At 44.4% G+C, this 22,129-nt stretch overlaps 1 protein-coding gene across 5 annotated transcripts in view; it reads right to left on the bottom strand.

Moving 5' to 3' along the window:
• DENND1A (DENN domain containing 1A) overlaps positions 1 to 22,129 on the bottom strand; it is a 1,341,914-nt gene that overhangs the window by 675,224 nt on the left and 644,561 nt on the right. For all 5 annotated transcript variants that reach the window (XM_078641835.1, XM_078641836.1, XM_078641838.1 and 2 more), the window contains exon 10: positions 9,978 to 10,078. In XM_078641835.1, coding sequence (XP_078497961.1) covers positions 9,978 to 10,078 — 101 coding nt within the window. The remainder of the gene's footprint in view (positions 1 to 9,977; positions 10,079 to 22,129) is intronic.

Below are 22,129 nucleotides of genomic sequence, written 5' to 3'. Positions count from 1 at the left end.
CACGACAGATATAGGAAACATGCAAGGTCGTTTCTTCTGTGTTAGATAACGTGATTGGTTGGAGTTCCGATCATGTGACACAATAAGATGAGAAAAAAAAACAAAAAAAACTAGTGAGGTTACAGAGTTCTATGTTCAGATCGGCCGCCAGCAGGCCCAAGCTGGAAGCAAGGTCATAGAGGCCCGTAGAGTTTCAATGAGCTATAAATAGCACGTGAATTCAGTCCGGTCATTGAGACCATTGGGTTTGCTGGAATTCAATAGGTAAATCCAATGATTCTCTCTTTGCAATAAGAAACGGTTATTGTCTCTGCCTTCTTGTTTTTCTACAGTTTCAAGTACCACATATTGTAATTGAGAAACGTTGTGGTGAGCTTCAGCAAAATGTGTGGCTACTGATGATTTTGCGTTACCGGTTCTAATGTTCGACTTATGTTCATTTAGTCCCACGATAACCATTTTTGCCTTTTCGAGAAATAAAAACCTTGGCGAACTGCTTAAAAACACCACTGAAGACACTAAAAGATATCGTGGAACCCGTCCCTGTTTACAATGTGGTAATTGCAATAACCTAATCAGAGGCAATCAAATAAACCATCCAATGTAGGGCTATAAAATCAAACTAAAAGTTAACGCGACCTGCGATACGACTAACCTAATCTACATGTTAAAATGTCCGTGTGGCAAGGTGTACGTCGGAAAGACAGAACGTAAAATAAAAACCAGACTAAATGAACATAAGTCGAACATTAGAACCGGTAACGCAAAATCATCAGTAGCCACACATTTTGCTGAAGCTCACCACAACGTTTCTCAATTACAATATGTGGTACTTGAAACTGTAGAAAAACAAGAAGGCAGAGACAATAACCGTTTCTTATTGCAAAGAGAGAATCATTGGATTTACCTATTGAATTCCAGCAAACCCAATGGTCTCAATGACCGGACTGAATTCACGTGCTATTTATAGCTCATTGAAACTCTACGGGCCTCTATGACCTTGCTTCCAGCTTGGGCCTGCTGGCGGCCGATCTGAACATAGACCTCTGTCACCTCACTAGTTTTTTTTTTCTCATCTTATTGTGTTACCTTTGTTGTCGACATTTACATTTTCACCTGTTACCATTTACATGTAATTATTTTTTCTTCACCATTGTTTTCCATAATTTGGTCGTTCGTGAACTCCTTAACTTTATTGATACCGTTTTTTGCTCACACTTACATCATTGACAGTGTCTTTCACCCAGACTGAGTAGTTCACCATCACTCGTGATTGGCCGATTCCCGATCACATGATCGGAACTCTAACCAATCACGTTATCTAACACAGAAGAAACAACCTTGCCTGTTTCCTATATCTGTCGTGATTAGCCGCCAATTCAGGCTGCTTCGCGCCAGACGCGGATCCATCCACGGACGATTGAAATCATAAGAGACGCCTTTGCATCCATGCAGTAAGTTGATAACATTTTGTGATCAGTTGTTTCCTTTTCATAAATTCAACACATCAGGGCAGTAAATTAAAACACCGAACTCTCTCTAGTTTTTTGATTAGCGATTCGACAAGCCGTTCAGCAAAGAACAACATGTGAGTGAGGACAACTTTCTACTTATTCATTTTTGCACCTATGTACACTTGGGTTAAGCACCACGGTTCTGTCACGAAGTTTTCACTTGGCATATAACATGGAATGCATGCGTATCATTAAGTATGCTACAAGATTCACAGACATTTGAATAGAATTTTTTTTGTCTTGCTTCTAGCTTTTGTCCCAGACGAAGGGCGATTCAGCCCGAAATGCATTGGACTGAAAAACATGTTGTTTTGATTGAATGTAATGAACCATACAAATGAACGAAAAACGGAATGAAATATGAACTTATGATTATAAATAAGACTATTTTCATACAAAGATTTCTCATGAACTTTTATTTTCATTAATGGATTTGAATTATTTCAACCACACAAGAGTGGAGCGCCAGGGGATGCTTCCAACATCCGTTGGAATCACTTTTTTGATATCTCCCTGTGATCCCCACTCAGTAACTCTTCTCAATATTCAGCAAATTCCCATTTGCTGCGACTTTTGTCCTTCCATCCTCACCTCTCTTCTCATTCCTTATCTGTGTCCACAGCATCTGCCTGGCTCGCTCATGCACGTGTCTCTTCATGGCCATCTTTTTCTTTCAGCATCCCTTTGCTTCCCGCTGCCCACTGCCTGTCCCCTTCGCCAATTCTCAATCAAGTCTTATCCGGTTACCACTGTCTCCCATTTCACATCCATGTTTGTCAACTCATTGAATTTGGTCAACCAGTCTCTTGTGTCCGTCCTCCATATCTGCGGCCATTCTCCATTTTGCATCCTGGAACCTGGGACTATTTGTGCGGAGCTCACATTCTCTTTAACACTTCTCCTGGCCCCTTTCCTTACACTCTCCCATCCCTTTCCTTGTCCCAATGCCCTCATCCAACCACCAATACTTTCAACGGATGTATGACGTTACAATGCACACTTTTACAACGCATACCTTTACAACGCATTCCATTACAACGCAACATCCATTACAACGCATTCCATTACAACGCATGCCATTACAATGAAATTTTAAAAACTACATTTACAACGCATACCATTACAACGCATAATACCTTTACAACGCATACCATTACAGCGCATTACATTACATTGCATGTTTGGTAAGTATTGGATAGTGTAGGGGTAAAAATTACTATTCTAACTCCAGAGGTTGCAACAGTAGGTTAAGTGTTGGATAGTGTAGGGGTAAAAATTACTATTCTAACTCCAGAGGGTGCAACAGTAGGGTAAGTGTTGGATAGTGTAGGGGTAAAAATTACTATTCTAACTCCAGGGGGTGCAACAGTAGGGTAAGTGTTGGATAGTGTAGGGGTAAAAATTACTATTCTAACTCCAGAGGGTGCAACAGTAGGGTAAGTGTTGGATAGTGTAGGGGTAAAAATTACTATTCTAACTCCAGGGGGTGCAACAGTAGGGTAAGTGTTGGATGGTAATGTTATGCGTTGTAATGGTATGCGTTGTAATGACTGAATTGTAATTACATGCGTTGTAGTGGTGTGCGTTGTAGTGTCATGCGTTGTAATGGTTGCGTTGTAATTGCATGCGTTGTAATGGATGTTGCGTTGTAAAAGTTTCACTGTAATGGTAGTGCGTTGTAAAAGTTGCGTTGTAAAGGTTGTTTCCCCTTTCAACGCTCCTGATGCTCAGCTGACTCCTCCCCGACAAAGACATCAGATACCTTTTCCATGCAGAAATACCAACCAGGTTTGCAGGTGACAAGTATGTGGCATAGTATGCTGCTGTTAGTAGCATCCCCAGGGCATGTGCACTCTTGCATCGTAGCTACAGCACCACAGTTTCACAGGGTGCTGAGCAATGCTAGTTCATCTGAGTCCCCAACTGTGCTCCCCAGGACCCAAAGGGCTACGTCAGCATTTGCAAGTAAACACCCCAAAGTCTTGGCTCTTAATTAACCCCCAACCCATCTTACTGAAACGAACAGCCCTCCCTGTAAATGTAAATGTACAGGAATTTATATAGCGCAACTCACCAAGCGGTTTCTAAGCGCTTGCTTAGGGAACCCGTCCTGGTATTCCCCTGTGAGATAACCCCGGCAGGGTATCCGCAAGGTGAAAGCCAGGCATCCCGCCGCGAGGGGCCGTTGTGGAGATTAAGCAAGCTATTGCCCAGAGTCGCAGAGTGTGAACCCGTGAATCGAGTAGGCACCGGAGCGAGAATTGTCGAGTCCATGGACATTTTAGGACTCAAGACCCCGCCGAGCCGGGAATTGAACCCTGGTCCAGGGCTGACCTCTGCTTCCAAGTCTGCCTCCTCTAACCAGTGAGCCACACTTCTCCACCCTCCTCTAACCAGTGAGCCACACTTCTCCACTGTAGTCCAGTCTCGAAGGAGGGGGACTTTCTGGTTAGGAGGATTGGCCACAAAATAAACATTTCTAGCAGGAATTCACCTTCCTGCCCAGAGCTGGCCTCCACACTTGCTCAAATCACCCCTGGCCTTTCACTTTAAATTGCATAGCACATTTTACTTGGTTTGTGCAGTTAGGGGCCCACAAAGCAACATTTTTGGTGGCTGGTATACTTATTGTTCATCATCAGAGTTCGACCCCATGGCAAGAGGGTGAAAGGCAGGAAAATAGTGACAAAAGGAGAAAGCTTGGATGACAAATGGAACTACCAGACTGAGATACATAGAAAGGCAGAGTAATATGGTGAGCATATGGTGGAACAAGTCTAGTGAGAACTGAACTTCAGCAAACCCAGCATTCAGCTGTGCCCCTGTGGGGTCCTCAAAAAACTTCGGCTACCTGGACGCCTTTCCTTTCAAATTATGTGTTAGTGATGGACACGTGGAAACTGGAACCGAACACACAAGACAGATAGAGATCAGAATGACAACATCTGGAAGGACCGGATACTAGTGTCAGGAAGGCAGAGGGTTGGGGGATAACTGGAAATAACAACACTTGGAAGGAGAGATGAAACTGACCTATGGCAATGAAGCGAAGGTTTACATCATACATTGGATGGACACGAGAAATCTGAATTCTTGCACAGTAATATTTGCTGTACAGATAAACTGATCTCTTAACATCTTTCAAGGCAGTAACCACCATATTATCTGCCATCGTCTAGGACTAGTAACCAGCTTTTCTATAATCATGCCTCTGCTGCAAGCATTATAGGATTCTTCTGGTCTTCAATGCACTTTGGATATCATGTTTAGAATATGATCATTCGTTGTATTCCCCATTCTAAAGCCCTCATGAAAAGTGGGTCGAAGGTGGATGAGGTAATTATCACACCGGGTGATATCTGATACCCCACGGTTTAGAATCAACAGGTGGGTTAATCACCTCCAATTACAGGATTCGACCTTCTTGATTGGAGAGACCAGCCAGAATTTGGTGCTTTCGATACCAAAAGCTAGATCTCCTAGGATTTACCATTATTTTCTCCCTGGACATGTTGGCTCATTTGACCTTGGGATATGTACCTGCAGAAAGTTGCAGGGCTGCAGACTTTAGCACACCCAGTAATTACCGGTTGTAGAAAACATTGCACAATTGATCATTGCGAAAAGGGGGATTTGAACATAAGTCAGATACACCCAGCCCACTTGTAATCTGGGTCCAGAGCAGGCTTATCCAACAAGTAGCTCATGAGCTACTGGGAGTTCTCCACCTAACTCTGAGTAGGTCTCCAGTGTGCAGCGTAGCTTACTAAATTATACGCTTTTACTTGATTGCATTAATATATCTGTAACAAAATTGAGTGTGTGCATTTGAGATGAATATGGGTGTATTTTCATAATTTATTAGCTGATGTTTCGAGAAAAATGCTCAATTTTCAAAACATATTTAAAGCTTATATTTGAGTAATAAATCATGAGGCTTTGGGAAGTCTTCTAACTAATATCACAAACCTTGGTGCCAGGGGCATTTCAGCTATCACTAGTATGTAATACCCATATTGAGACATTCAAAATTGATAAACATATTTTTTAAGTTACTGTTGGCAATCCTGCCTGATGTACTGAGGGGATCACTGCTAGAAATCTTGCATAGGGTGGCCACCAATGTGATTGTGCTTGGTTTGGTCACTATTACAACACTAATAATAGTAGTAGCTCGGGATGATTTACAATGAGCATAAGTAGCACTTTTAATAGAAAAGGTTGGAGACCCCTGGTCTAGAGGGAATTTCAGTATTGCAGCTGATGTGATGAGGAGTGCGCTGCATGTGCATCTGTTACGAAACGATTAGAGTTAATAAAGAACGCAATAATAATACCAGAATACTTAGGAAATCAATAACTTATTGGTACATTTAAAACAAAACAAAAATAAATAAGAAGCATTAGCAACACAAATGGTACCCTTCCCAATCAACAATGAAACAAAATCAGGAAACACTGATCATCTCCACAATGTGATTTTAGGACCTTTTGTAATGAGTTGGTTAACAACAAACGTCTGTTATTCGACAGCAAGCGCTTTATAAATGCATGTTAACTAATAATGGGATCACAATTAGACTATTCTGTACAAAGGTATTACCTTCTCATAGGTACATATCACTATTGTTTGCCTTCATTAAAAATGCATTTTAATTATTATTTTTGATTAATATTTAAACCTAAAGCACAACTATCATAAAGTCTATTTTCTGTCCAGGAAGATGACTTTATATACATTTTCTATTTGCTGATATACATATACTATTCTGAATAGCTATCCTTGTAAAGTTTTTTACATGCTTTTTTGGAAAAAAAATCTTTTTTTCTTGATATTTTTCCATATAGTCTTGATGTCTCAACAAGCTGAACACAGGTTGACCCAGCACAAACTTATTACAAACAATCAACCATCACTCATGCATTGCATACATCTATGGAGCATTGCGATTTAGGAAACGTTAGAGCACTTAAGGCTTTTGTGCTGATAATGTAATTTTCATCTAATAACATTGTGTCCAATTCCACCTGTCAATCACTCAAATAGGCGCTACTGTGCAGTAGAAATTTTGAGATAAGATTGATTTCAGCACTGCTATGCAACATAAATTCTACCTATTCAATGAAAAAAGTGTAGCTTTACGCACGCTTTTTAACGCACACATTCCGCGGGGGGACCCCTCCCTCCTCCTGGGAGGAGACTTTAACCTAGTCTGGGACCCGGATGCTGATCGTAGCGATACCTCCGCCTACGGCTCTGGGGCAATGTCCTCTGCGTTCCGTACCCAGATCGCGGACCTGGGCCTCTTTGATATATGGCGCTACCGCTCCCAGGTCTGAAAGATTACTCATTCTACTCCCATGCACACCGCTCGTACTGTCGTATCGACTATTTATTTATCTCCCACGCTCTGCTGAGGGACGTCCTGGGCTTTTCCATTTCTGCCATCTCGCTACCGGATCATGCACACGTTGAACTGCTGCTACAGGACTCGGCCGCTCACCCCGCTCGAGAGGCGCGATGGCGTTTTCCACCGAGCATCCTGAGGGACGCGGCTGATGTAGACAGGATCAGGGAGGCCATAGACTCTTACTTCGCTAGCAACGACCTGCCGGAGACACCCTTTCCTGTCGTATGGGACACCTTTAAGGCGACCATTCGGGGACACATCACCACCCTCTCGATTGCACGGACTCGAGGGGCCAGGACCCTCGAGGACACTCTGGAAAGGGATATAAAACAAGAAGAACAGCGGGACCATACTAGCACCACCGCGGTGTCTAGACGGCGGCTGGCCAACCTCAGAGGACAGCTCCGACTCTTGCGCACCAACAAGGCGGAGGTTTCCCTGTTGGCCCTGAAGCAGAAATACTTTGAGGGTGGAGACAAGGTAGGCAGCTTGTTGGCGAGGCGATTGAGGGCCCGGGCGGCCAAGGCCCACATCGCCAGTGTCCAGCTTCCTGAGCGGGATAAATGCGAAGCGTTCCGAGCCTACTACACAGCGCTCTATCAGGAGGAACCACCGGACCCTGGGGCTGTGGCGGATGTCTTACACGCCTATACGGGGACGCCCCTTCACCCGTGTCATGCAACGACCTTGGAAAACCTGATAGTCCAGGAGGAGATTTCAGCCTCCATACGGGATCTTCCCCTTGGGAAAACTCCGGGGCCGGATGGTCTGCCTCTCTCTTTTTACCGTATGTTCCAGGTGCAGCTCAGACCTCACCTCTTGAGACTGTTCAACTCATTTACAGACGCGGAGGGCCTGTCTCGAGACATGGGAATGGCGGAGATAGCGCTGATTCTAAAACCCGGCAAGGACCCGACGCAGTGCGCCTCGTACCGCCCCATAGCCTTGCTTAACACTGATTTTAAGATCTACACCAAACTCCTGGCAAGACGTCTGGACCCCCACATGCTGGGTCTTGTAGACCCGGATCAGGTTGGCTTCATCCGCAATCGGCAGGGGGCAGACAACGTCCGCAAAGTAGCCCACCTGGTGGGGAGGGCACGTCATTGGGAAATTCCAGCCTGCCTCCTCTCGCTGGATGCGGAGAAGGCCTTTGACCGGGTGGGTTGGACCTTCTTACGGGCGGTGCAGGGGCAAGCTTGGACTGGGACCGGACATGATCACCAGGATCATGGCACCATACCTCACTCCGCAGGCTCGGATTCGGGTCAATGGGCAGCTCTCGGCGCCGTTCCCCATCCACAGGGGCACCCAACAGGGGTGCCCCCCTATCGGCCTTGCTTTTCGCTCTAGTGGTGGAGCCGCTGGCGGCCATGATCAGACGGGTCCACGGCATCCACATGGGGGTCTGCGAAAACAAGATGGCGCTGTTCGCTGACGATCTTCTCCTCACTCTCACCCGCCCTGACGAGTCTCTGCCGGCTCTCCACTCTGCGCTGACCCTCTTCGAGCGGGCCTCTGGCCTTAAGATTAATCACGGTAAGTTCTGGGCCCTCAACATTACCATCCTGGAGGCAGACTTCCTTCACCTCAAGCAGCTGGCGCCATACCAGTGGGCCACCCAGAGCATCCGCTACCTCGGGTTACAGATAACCCCTTCCCTGGACACGTGGTCGCAAGTAAACTGGCGGGAGTGCCGACGATCGGTCCTGGAGGAACTACGACAGTGGAAGCCCCTGGTGCTGACGTGGCTGGGCAGGATCAACACTGACAAAATGTCCATCCTCCCTAAAATCCTGTATCTATTTCAGTGTCTCCCCACGCCCATCCCGCACCGGGACATCCGTGAGCTCCAGCGTGCCCTCACAGCCTTTATCTGGGGCGGTAAGAGGCCTCGACTCTCCCAGAAAGTGCTGATGACGCCGCGGGATGGGGGGGGGACTGGCTTGCCCCGATTTACTGGATTACTACTGGGCCTCGCACCTTCGCTTGGTGGTGGAGTGGGTAGTGATGGAGAGTGAAAAGGGATGGCTTCACATGGATCGGGCTGTGACAGGACGTACCATCTCGGACCTAGTCTGGCATCAGCGGGCGGCACGCTCTAAGAGCGCCTATTTGGTGGTCCCCACGAAGACGGTGCTTGACATCTGGGATGCGGTGGCTGTCCGCAGAGGTCTTACGACCTTTCCCTCGCCGCACACCCTGATTGAAGGGAACCCGTCTTTTCCGCCGGTGCATCAAACGCGGGCCTTTGCCAAGTGGATGCAAGGGGACTGCAGGGTGGTTACAGACCTGATGCCTCGTTGAAATGGTTGTTCCATACGGGCCTGTTGCCCGTCTATAGCATAGAAAGGCCCCCTGGGTCTTGCCACTCCACAGGCCTACCTGCTGTTGTACTCTGCCATTTGATCGCGGCCGGCCCCTATGGGGTTGTAGGCGCAACGCTGTGTATAATTCTCCTCTCCCCTGGACTTCAATCCCATCTGATATGCCTTTCTATCACGCGGATAGGGTTGTAGGCTTATCGCTGTGTACCTGCTTCCCTTGTGGAGTGTGACCCTTTCCCCTTGCTGAAAAATAAAAACAGATTTGAAACAAAAAGTGTAGCTTGAACAATATTCTAGTTCATTGAAAAAAGGATATGATGCAGCTCTGATGCAAGGATTTTGGCAGTCCCTCCCCCCCCCCAAAAAAAACAAAAAACATTTTCGGCCTGTTTTTAGACTATGTGTTGCAATCTGCTACTCTAATTTAGCAATTTATGGTGGTGTTTTAAGGCAGCTACCTACAACGCCTAATGTAGTACTAGCCTTGGTAAGAGAAGGTTAATGTAACCTCAGAATATCTCCATTGATTTTCCATTTGCATCCTCTTAACTTCTCTGACCCGCAACTAAAGACGTCACCATTGACAACGTATGCAAAGACCAGAGAAAAAAAGGCATCACTCAGTACTTCTGGTTTCTGCAAAATGTAAAATTTGGTTATAAAGAAATATCTTTTGATGAGGCTGGTGCTCCATGTGTTCTCAACATAAGTGGTAGCATCCTTACCAGCAGTAATCCAGCAAATGTGGCGGAAGGACCGGGATGTAGACATGTTGCCAGTACATTGGGTATAGCATAGCGGAAGAGCCATGAATACAGGCCGTCAGCTGCAAGACAAGAGTTGAGACAGGGTACCAATTAAATCAAAACCAAGAATGTAAAATTACTTTTTTTAAAGTTAACAAAGTTGGGCCTACATCACACTCAACCTGCAAGTTCAGCTCAGTAATAACTGTATTCAATACTTTTCAGTAACATAAATGTATACAAATGAATAAAAGACAAAAATCATAAAAAAAACGTTCACATTAAGTAAAAAAATCACCAACAATAATTTCCATATATACATTTTGAGTAAAAAAGAGAAAAGAGTGTTGATTCAACGTCCAATTTAATCCATTCTAAGAGCTCATTTATCTACAAGAGGTATTTGTTAAATCACCAAACTTTTCAGTTATTACAATCATCTTAAAAAAAATCTCTAAAATTAGTCTTAATAAAATTCCATATAACAATAAAATCATACAATAATCATGCAGGAATGTGCTTTACTTAAGGAACTTCCACCCGCAGGTTTTTCCTTATTTTCCATACCTGCCATAAATATGAAGTAACTGCACAACACACAAGTGGATTATTTAATTGCTGTAAAAATAAATGAGCTGGTCTGCACTGTGTAAATTTATGTGTTTTAAATATGGGCAATACACATTTTTTCATGGGAATTTCAAACTAATGACAAAAAAATACAATGTGCAAATTTATTATTAGCAACTCACTGTCACACGGGCACAGTGTAAGCTCTGACAGTGAATAACAATTACTTCGAAACACCAACGAGGCAACATATTTGCCCTAAATCAGGTCAGTATAAACCTTTGCTGGTCGTTTAGTTCCAAAGTCAGGTAAGATTTTCAGCCCTCCTAGTGGGCAGTCATACTATAAGGAAGAAAAGAAGGTTTAGCTCTTTCCCCCACCCATCTCTCCCCCATAGTCTTGTTCTGGATACAGTACCATCCCACGGGGTTTTAAAATTGCTAGGAACGACCGCCCATTAGGCAGAGGTGGTGGCCTAGCAGTTATATTTAGAGATCTATGGACTCTCCCTTTAGAACCCCAAGGCCCCCCAGCGGATGCTGAGATATTGCATTTCTCACTTTTACTTGGGGCTCACTTCACTCTAGGGGGCTCTCTGGTCTACCGACCACCAGGCCATGTTGGCAGATTTCTAGGTACACTGGAGGACATAGTAATCCCAGGGGCATTGAGATACTCCAGATACCTTCTTCTGGGGGATTTCAATATACATGTGGATAACCTGGACCTCCCTGACACGTCTCGCCTGAGTGAAGCTCTTGCCACGGCCCAGCTTAAACAATGGGTACAAACTCCTACTCACTCAGGTGGACATGTCCTTGATTTAGTTTGCACTAATTTTGACATTAATCTAACCACCCCCGAAATTGTGCCCTGGCCTGACCACAGGCTGATCAGATTTTTTTGGCCCCTGACATGCCCGGTTAAGACTAATGACCTAACTGTTCAAAAACAAAAAATTAATGTAGAGATCATGTCTGAACATCTCGACATCTCCCGCCCCACTCTACCTATGGAAATTGAGTTGGCCGTTAGTACATTTAACTCCTGGATAGAAGATGGTTCGGCCGCATCAACAAAAACAGGTCGGGTTTGCCGATCGCGTACAACTCCTTCCAAACCTTGGTTCACCTCCACCCTCCGGGATCTTAAGTCAGGTTGCAAAAAACTTGAACGAACATGGAGACAAGCCTATCTCCCCGAGGCAAAAACGAACCTAAGGACGGCGCAAAAGAAATATTATGCGGCGATCAGAGCCGCTAAAGGCCAATATTTCAAAGGGCGCATAACTAATGCCAATAATAATAGCAAAGAAATCTTTGCTATAGTGAAAAGTTTTACTTCACCCTGTGCTGCCCAACCTTTACTTGCCTCCACAGAGAAATGGTGCGAAGAACTCTCCGTTTTCTTTGTGGACAAAATCACCAAAATCCAGGATGATTTACTTATTGTATGTAACAGCTTTCCACCCATATTGGCCATCCCGTCTCCTGTGTTACCTACCCCCAAGGAATGGTTTCACCAGTTCTCCCCAGTAGAAAATACGGACATTGTCAGCATCCTCACTTCTCTACACTCAGGATCCCCTTCTGACCCGTGCCCTGCCAGTGTGCTTGCGCGCCTCGCGGACACAGTGGGCAATGAGGTAACGCATATTATCAATTGCTCTTTCCTCACTGCCACCGTCCCGACATGCTGGAAGCAAGCTAAACTGCTCCCACTTATAAAGAAAAATGGATTAGACCCTGCTATCCCTGCTAATTTCCGGCCTATATCTTTGCTGCCGGCCCTAGCAAAAGTATGTGAAAAGGTCGCCTTCACTCAGCTAGACAAATTTGTCGAAAATTCCCAGGCTTTACATCCAGCACAGTCAGGCTTTAGAGCAGCCTATAGCACAGAGACGGCGTTGGTGGAAATCTCCGCGGCCATTCGGGAGTGCTTGAACGATGGTGGCAGAGCGGCTCTGATTTTATTAGACCTCTCTGCCGCCTTCGATACTGTCCCTCACTCCCTTCTGCTTTCCAGATTAGCGGCCATAGGCATCACAGGCTCTGCTCTTGACTGGCTAACGTCCTTTCTGGACAATAGATTCCAACAAGTCTGGATGCCGCCCTTCGCCTCTTCCCCCAAGAAACTTGTAACGGGTGTACCGCAGGGCTCCACTCTTAGCCCCCTGCTTTTTAATATTTATTTAACCCCGCTTATTTTCCTTGCTGAACAATTGGGAGCAAAAATAATGGCTTACGCTGACGACACTCAACTCCTGTTTACTTGGCCCAAAAACAACCTGGATACATCTGGAGCCCAAACCTGTTTGTCATCTGTCTTTCGTTGGCTTGCCCTCGCCCAATTAAAATGCAACGAAAGCAAATCTGAAATTTTGCTTTATGGCTCCTTCCCAGACAACTTTGGCAACTCTCTCTGGCCAGCCGACCTATCTTGTCCAAAATCCATCGGTGGCCCTGCTAAAAATCTCGGAGTCTGGTTTAACAATGACCTTAAATATGAGGATCACATAAAAAGACTCACCGGGACCTGCTTTTCTACACTTAAAACTTTACGCAGGTTCTTTCCACTTCTCCCGAGAGCGGCCAAAGAGACGGTCATCCGTGCTCTTATATTATCCAGATTAGATTACGCAAATGGCCTCTTCTGCGGCCTTCCTGCTTATCTGATCCACCGCCTCCAGGTTATACAAAATGCCGCTGTACGGCTTTTGTTTAACATTCCAAAAAGTTCAAGTGTCCGTCAACCTCTCCGCGCCCTACACTGGCTCCCGGTTGCTCACAGGATTCTATTTAAAATCCTGGTCTTTGCTTTCCGAGCTGTTCATCAAGCCGGTCCTGTCTACTTAAGGAAAAGATTTTCCCTATATGTTCCCAACCGCCCCCTCAGATCAGCTAACTTACACCAAATGAATGTTCCAAAATTCAAATACAGCAGGCTTGGCGGCCAATCCATCTCAGTCAGAGCGGCGAGAGCTTGGAACACCCTCCCACAACAGCTAAGAACAGCTCCTTCCATTACTCTGTTCAAGAAAGGACTGAAGACCTATCTTTTTAACATCACTGCATAGGATCTCCCTCTACCTTTTCTCTCCCCCTTTTTCGCGCCAGGATACTATTTTCTTAGTAACAGAGCGCGCTATAAAAGCCTATAATAATAATAATAATCTTTGGCTAGCTATCTACAGTAGTCTGGTTTATTAAAAAAGATCTGCTAAGCCAATCTGCTCACAAAGGGATTATGACATAAGGTTCAACAGTTTTTTTTTTATTTGAAGTTCACGAGTATTCTGTAAAATCTTCCACTGACAGTTCCAGGCAGGAAAATCCACGCCAATATGGGCGAGGGAACCCTGACATTTTGACACCCCAATATTTTACCTCGACCGAACACACAGATCGGAGACGGTGTATTGTGTCTCCGTGTTAAAGCATCTCCCAGCAAGTCCTGATCAATTAAGTGAGTTGTAGATCAGCAGAATAAATTAAAAAGATTTAGAACAAAATTTCAAAAAAAGTCCTACAGAATTCGTACATGCAAATACATAGAGTAATTGCCATTTAGACTCTCAGCAAATAAAGCATTAGAGTAGTGCAAAATCAAAAAAATATATATTCTAAGTCCCAAGTGGACAGCAAATTCAATAGAGAAATAGACAGCATTCCTAGCAACATAGGAAGGAACCTGGTTCACCCCCCAAAACGCGGGTTTTATATTTAATATGTTTGCATATTCAAGCACTAAAGCTGCTAAATCATTGTGGTATGATCACAAATATTATTCTCAGCAAATCAGAGCTCAGTTTTATTAAATGGCATATTAACATAGCACCCAAGTACTATCCCTCTACATGAATATTGATTCTGCTCACTCTATGCTAATGTCACCCGGAGATGGCAGGACAAACTAACACATGCAGCAACTGCAAACTATAATGAATGAATAGAGCACACTGAGCTCGCAAAAGACCCTAGGAAAAAGATATAGTTTTAGGATTCTGCTAGAAAGAGTTTATCAAGAACAGAAGGAGCAATGTCAATGTCAATGGAAATGAACAAACATGGCCCTGCTTGACTGTGTGCTGTAGAAATAATGAACAGTGAAATATGAAGCGGTAAGGAATCAATTTTGACTAAAATGCCAGGTGAGTCTAAACTGAGGCCTAGTTAACATGAGTCAGGAAAACATACTTGTACATGTCAAAAGAAATTGGTTTCAAAGATAATAGCATAATATCAGTGTGTACATGTATGATCAAGAGTAAAACTGCATTCTGAACGCTGTTAATGATGCACAAAATGTAAATGGACAACACACACTAAATCCTACAAGACTCAATTTGTGCACAACCAATAACTTCGGGTGTATGACTGCAAAAACCGTCTTGGGCCTATCCGGTGTGGAACTGGTTCAGGTAAGGAGGACACTGCTCGAAACTGGGCCATGTCAATGTACACTTATTTAATGTCCACTTTTCGCTTCTTCCACAAGACGCATTAGACGCAAAGCACTAAGCTAGCAGTTTTTTGGATAATAACAACATAAGAAAAGTCAAGTAAAATTTAGTAGAAGTGTGTGAAGCATTGACCACCTCACATTTTTTAATTGAGAGAAGAGTCTCTTACCACTTAAAGTGAATGGCAGAGAAATTCTTTAACTCTTTAAATGGCACTAAACATGGAGGTAGCGGCTGTCAAAGGAATGAAAACAGGAAGTACTGAGTGGGCCGTGCATTTGCGTAGCTAGCACTGTTGGCGCCCGTGGTGGTCTCTTCGTTTGCCGCCCGCGGTGGTTGCAATGAAGAGCGGGGGTAGTGCTGGCAAGTATTACCTCAGTTTGCCACTAGCAGCAAACGCATTGAGGAGCGGGAGGCTGCCGCCCCTAAAACTTGTGTCGCCCGGGGTGGACCGCACCCGGAACGCCCCCGCAACCCCATCGCTATAGCACTGGGACTGTAGAGGCTCACCGAACTGTTTTGTATCACATCCAGCATTGGCTCAGTGATGTTTGTGCATGTGCAGTGCCTATTCATTCCCGCTTGCTCACTAACAGTCCAGCTCCTCAACGCTAAGAAAGGATAGTGATGGACCTAGCACTACATAAAATAATTGAAATAGCTTGTATTTATATTAATGATTTTATAATGCACTTGCCAGACCAAAAGATGCTACAGACAGCTAGGTGCCGCCTAGGAAGGGGAGGAGAGAATGTTGGCAAGTGAAAAGCCATTCATGGGACAATGCTTGGCTGTGGAGGTTAAGTTCCAGTTGTTTGAGGAAACACCCTATGCTGGTTTATTAACACTGGTGAGTGGTTTCTGAGAGAGAAGCAGTGACATGATTCCAAAGAGTTTCAATCTTAACAGAAGCGATGTTGTGTTGGGAAACTGACCTTATGCACCTTGAAAAGCAATATGGAAGGAAGAATTTGGAAAGGGATTCTGGGACTGACCCGTGCAAGCACTTTTAACGGGGCTGGGCTTTCGTCACAGCCAGCAGGTGGAGGAGTGGTTGGGGAACGTAAGTGCGCATGACTGTTTGGCCAGCCGTCTTAGGCTTGCCAAACACTCATGCACACTTACCATGTTCTCCACTAGGCCATAATGCACAGCCTGGGTGGAGAAAATGCACAGGCTCCCACTCCCTGTCTGAGTGCCAAACCACAGTGTTCAAACCAATCACGACACTGGTGTCATGCTGATGACAGTATGGACCTAGGTCGGGGATAACAAGTGCTAAGTTTGCTATAGCAAAAAAAAAAACACACAAAGAAGCCTACTTGCATTCTGTATGCCAATATATATGTACATATTAGAACTTCTGTGATAGAAGTAATGGGGACAAGCAAGAGGGCACCATAACTACAATAAGAATGAACTATGGCAGAGAAGAGAGGGAACACATTGAGCTTGTGAATAATGGTCAGAGGGAGCAAAGAGGGTGGGAGTCCTGCTTCGGAGCTAGAAGCCGGACCAGCTGGGAGAGTCTTTAATGCTGGTCAATGTGGTTTTACTCACAAAGCAATGCACAAGATCTATTGCAAAAAATTATCCAAACCCCAAATGCACATGCCCTGTGGCACGGTCGTCCCGACAAACGACATAAGCACTCCTAGCTTTCGATCTTCGAAGTCTTCTAAAAGGAACTGGAGGCCTTTACATCCCAAGACAAATTTAGCTTCTACGCTTGGTAGAAAAGCGAAGTTGTCCTTGGTAAGATGAGAGACGGGAAGATAGTGTCAGCAGGAGCGGAGATCACAGGGCTGACAGTCGGCTGGATCTCTGTGAGCGGTGGATGCTGCAGGCATCTCTGCGGCGGAATAAGCCCTTAGCACTGAACATGTCGAGCTGGCAAACTCTGTGCGGGAGAGGAGTGTCAGAGGTTGGCGAAGCGGAGGTTTGCACACAGAGAGAAGCACTGTGGTCCTACTAGAAGGAGACATGCAGCTCTACCTTGATCCAGAGGGATTCCCCAGGTGGCTGAAAACGCGACACAATCCGTATCTAGATGGGCAAAAGATGGCCTTAAACAACGCTATCCCCCACAGCGGCACTCCGCAACCATCGTGGACCAGGAATGTGCACAGCGACTTCTGGAACATCTCGCGTTGAAAGGCGGTTCAATGTTTGATTCTCTTGGAGAATTTTCAGTTTTGGAGCCAAGAGCCGGCACCGTGGGTTTGTTTGATACTGGCTGTCAAACGCTGCCACTTGATAGCACAGCAATATGTGCACATGCACTCTTACAAAGGGCCTTCAGTCTTCAGCTGACAAACTGTCTGCGAGCTGTCTGCTTGGAGCTCTAACTGCATCTGCTGCTACCAAGCCAGCGAAAGACAGGAGGGAGCATGGAATATCTGCGTTATAAGCTTTCTCTACGCCTCGTGGGCCCGAAATAAGGCTCTCCAGGATGTGACACCTCCCCCCATTGAGGAAGGAACATGTTAACTGTGAAAGATTGAATAATATTGAAGCCAAGTCACAAACAAGCGTTTGCAATGCAATAGATCTTGCATTTGCGAGAGTTTGAGCTATTGGCATTGTAAATGGCAATGCCTTTTATTTATGTGTTGGTTTTTAAAACATAAATAAAAGGCATTGTCATTTACAATGCCAATGGCTGAAACTCTTGCCAATTCAAGACCTATTGCATTGCAAATGCTTGTTTGTAAAAGAGCCCCATGCTGTGCTTTCACTTTAATGGCGTCCACGCCTTTCTTTAGATGACCCGCATCTAAAGAAAGGTGCACGGCCGCCATTAAAGTGAAAGCGCGGTATGGGGCGCTTTTACAAAAAAAATAAGCAGTCAAGTTGACAAACAAATGGAATTTTCTTGGTAAAATCACCCCATGTCGAGCTTTCACTAATAATGTTTAAAGTTAAATGAGACGTTGCAGCGCTTTAAAAAAAAAAGCATGAATATGGCGAGGGACGCATAAAGAAAGGTGTGCGCTGGTTAAAGAAAGGCTCGCTGTGGTTAAAAAAAAATGTAAGCTGTTGAGAGCATGTCATACATGCAATGGCAGGCAGGATAATGCCATTAATCAAAATACTGATCGGCTGCTGTAATTAAAGCCTACCAAGTAACAACGCACATAAGAGGGCCAGTCCTTATGGGAGGTTACATAAAGAGACAAGACTGTACTAAGGAGGGACTACTAAGCCTATTGACCAATGAAAAGCCACAGTTTGCAAAGGACAGTAACAGGAGCCAATTAAAAAGATGGGCGGAAAATGGGAGGAGCTTCAAGTCCATACAGGAATAAAGCAGCATGCCACGCAGATCAGCGCATGCATTGCCCAGGTTTGACCTAAAAATGGACACCACCATGAAATCATAGGCTTGACCAACATTGCTACATATATATATATTTATTAAAGTTCCATGGAATCGAAGGCCAGCGGGATTAGACTTAAAGCATGGCAGATATCTCGTCCGCCATATTACAAGTGCCGCGGGCTAATGCACGTGTAAGAAAGAGGACAGACATTTTTTTGTGATGAAGTATCTAATCATCCAAACTCTAAATATGGCTCTATGACTTTTGTATAATCTGCGAAATACTGTACGTCTGTGGACTATCCACAATGCAAAAAATATTCACCTGCATGGTTTGCATAAATATGGCAATATTAACTAACGTATTCTGTTTTTTTCTTTTTCCCTCCACATGGAAAACATTTTCTCATGTGCAGAAAACTCTTACTTCAGAAATAGAGCTATCCAATGTTCTTATCCACCCTAATTGTGCCTCTTACACTCTCCTTTTGCTTTAGAAACTTTACCCGTGCAGCATGGTTGGAAACACCTAGTCATTAAACGAGTTCTTCACACGTTATATAATATAAATAATGTATGATCGTCCTATAACCCATTACATCAAAAGACAGACTTCCTTTATTGATATATATTCAAATTGATGTAAAGAATATTAGCATCAATTTGGACAAAGTCTAGACAGCACAAAGAAGTAAATAATGTAATGTAATGTAATAAAGTATAATATAATATAGTATAATATGAAATGAAATAATATAATGGGCCTATATATAATATAATATAATATAATATAATATAATATAATATAATATAACATAATATATAAATCAATGCCTGCAGAGACAGGACTCCGCGGGCGATCCCCCCATTTCCAGTGGACACTCCCCTTCTATCGCTCAAGTTCTTTCACATTCCCGAGTCTGGGACCAGCAGGGTACCTGGCCTTCCATTGTGGTACATGACATTTGCACCCTAAATAATCTGCAACCTCCGATTCTGCCGAGCAGCATCTGTTCTACGGGGACAGATGCAAAGTGTTGTGCATCGTAGTGCCACTGTACACATAAACCTGGTATGATTGGGCCTCTGAGTTTGGTGGACACAGGCTCTTTCTGAGCAAAGTAGTGTACGCGCCTACCCACTATCCTCTAGACCAGAAACTGCAAGCAATTAATCGGATACGAATTCTTATTTTTGTTTATTTTTTATTTTAGACATACAAATATTCAACATACAAAGGAGAAGAAAAAAAAGGTAAAATAAACCAAAAGAAAAAAATGCTTTAAACTGAAAGACTAACATCCAGCCCTGGACTCCAAGATATAGCTTGCTGCCCGTCCGCAAAGTGCTTCAATGTCTCGTCAGGGGAATTAAGCACTATATAAACCTAAAACACAACACAATACGCCACTGGTTTGCAAGGTAAAACCATGACACTGTTAGACATTTGATCCTCAAAACGCAGCATTAAAAAGCTGCCAAAACAGTAGCAGAATTCACAAAACATATGGGGGGAAGAGTGCGTGCCTCCTGCAAAATGGGCTGCCAGGTCTGCTATGACCTAAGTGCCTGCACTGCTGCGGCCCCTGGCATGCCCCCCGTAACCCCTGGCACTGCCTTTGGGACCACTAGTGTCAACAGTGCCAGAACAGACGCGGCTCGTCCTTTTGGACGTTGGTGAGGGCTTCACTCACCTCGTTTTTTGTAAAAAAAATGTATTATACTGATAGTAAATAATATTACATTATTCGCTATTAGTTAAATTTTTAAAAAATGGTGTACAAATAGCTGGAATATGACTATCCCTGGCAGCTGAGGTGAGTAAAATAAAAAAGCTTTTAAATGTATGTATGTTGTGTGCGTGCTTGCAGTTTTGAGTGTGTTTATGTAAGTGTGTGTGTGTGTGTGTGTGTGTGTGTGAATGTGTAGGCTGTGTGTGTGGGTGTGTGGGTGTGTGCGCGCGTGTGTGTAAGCATGTGTATGTGCAAGTAAAAGTGAAAGTCAAGGGGCATGTGAAGTCACCTCCGCTACCTCTGCATTTTGGTGAATTGACGCCAGGATGCCTTTGAGTTCAATTCCAATTTGGAGCACAGCATACAAAGTGGCGCTAATAAAAACGCAAAAAAATGCACAGGCCTCTTTCAGGCTTCATTCATATTTTCCTACCACTTGCAGCATCTAACAACACACCTTCATCTTCTACCTCACCGTGGATGCCGAGTATCACTCACTGCCCTCCGCCTGTGTGTAGTACGGGTTCTTCCAGCTGGTTCTGTGCTCCATTCATAGGACTGTTCCTGATGAAGACTTAGGCAGAATTCTCTGCGGAGATTTCCAGCGGCCGGAAGTACCGGAAGTGGAGGCAGTAACAGTGGCAGTAGTGGCCAGTAGCAATTCGGTCCTTGTCAAGTTATACCCTCAGAACGGGAATAAATGTACAGACTCAGAATTACCGTGAGGCATTCCGCAGGGTTACAGCACACATTCACCTGCTGCTCTGAGAAAGTGGTAAATGTGTGCAAGGGCTTCTGTGTGTGTGTGGGGGGGGGGGGGGAGGGGTAAAGGGAGGGGTCTAGGGGTTAAGAGGCAGGATAGTTCTTGCAGGAGGGGAATACTGTTTCCTCCCTGCTGCCAAAAAATAATCATGATGACAAAGTCCCACGGACGAGGCAAAGCCTCATGCAATTTACCTGGCCAGAACTACCATGCGATAAAATCAGGCCTGGTGTTACCAAACCGAGAAGTTGGCACATCTGCCCACGTGTGTAGCGGAATCCCATACGAGAATTCCTCTCAACCTGACTCGTACCCAAGGCCGCTGAAATTATGTGGCAGGGGATGGTCAAATTACGCAACAGGGTTGAGTAAATTATATGGCAAAAAAACAGCAAATTATAAATTATGCGGCATAATGCGCCAAATGCGATAGTATTCATTATTTGGTAATTTTTAGGTTTCACTGACCCTGTGCTTGTGAAATCTATTGTATTTAATATATCTTAAAAGGGGGCTCTCTTATCAGTTCCCATAGCCGAATTACTGTGTTGATTCACTTCAAGTGGAACCTTCTTATTTTGTTAACTTACCCTGACTGCATGCATTATCAAAAATTCTACTAAAGCTGTTCACACTGCTTAAGCCCAATTCACTGTCAAGATAAGATCTCTCCCCAAAGGCAGACAGCTTCTAACAGTATGCTGGAATGCTTGCTTTTTATTACTTAGCTGTGTAAAGCAGAGGCTTTAGCCTTAGACGTTTGTGGCAGTTTCTATTCATGCCTCAGTACCTTTCTTTGCACTTTGTAGGCATTATCGTATTGATTTTTTTCAACTCAATCTATTTGGTCATTATGTTCAAATTCTAAATGTTGTCATAAACATTGCACGTTAAGTTCCCATACAAGAGCTATGCTACATTTTACTACTAAACAGGCAGCCACAAGTGCAGTTACCGGGGGTCATGATTTGAATGGTGCAGCAGGTGCAGTAGCACCAGGCCCAAAAGTTGTCAGAACTCCTCTAAACACATAATATTGCTATATTTTACTACTAATGGTGCAGCAGGTGCAGTTGCACCTAGACAAAAAGCTCTAGGCACCCCACTAAACACCTAATATTGCTATATTTTACTACTAAACATGCCTTCACAAGTGCAGTTACCTTGCAGACAACAGGGTCATGATTTGAATAGTGCTGCATGTTCAGTGGCACCGCGCCCAAAATTTGTAAGGACCTCCTCGAAACACCTAATTTTGCTATATTTTACTACTATATAGGG

This window comes from Lissotriton helveticus, chromosome 5_1 (genome assembly GCF_964261635.1).
Source record: "Lissotriton helveticus chromosome 5_1, aLisHel1.1, whole genome shotgun sequence".
NCBI lineage: Eukaryota > Metazoa > Chordata > Amphibia > Caudata > Salamandridae > Lissotriton > Lissotriton helveticus.
Note: the sequence above shows the minus strand (reverse complement) of the source record. Positions and strands in the feature narration are given on the sequence as shown.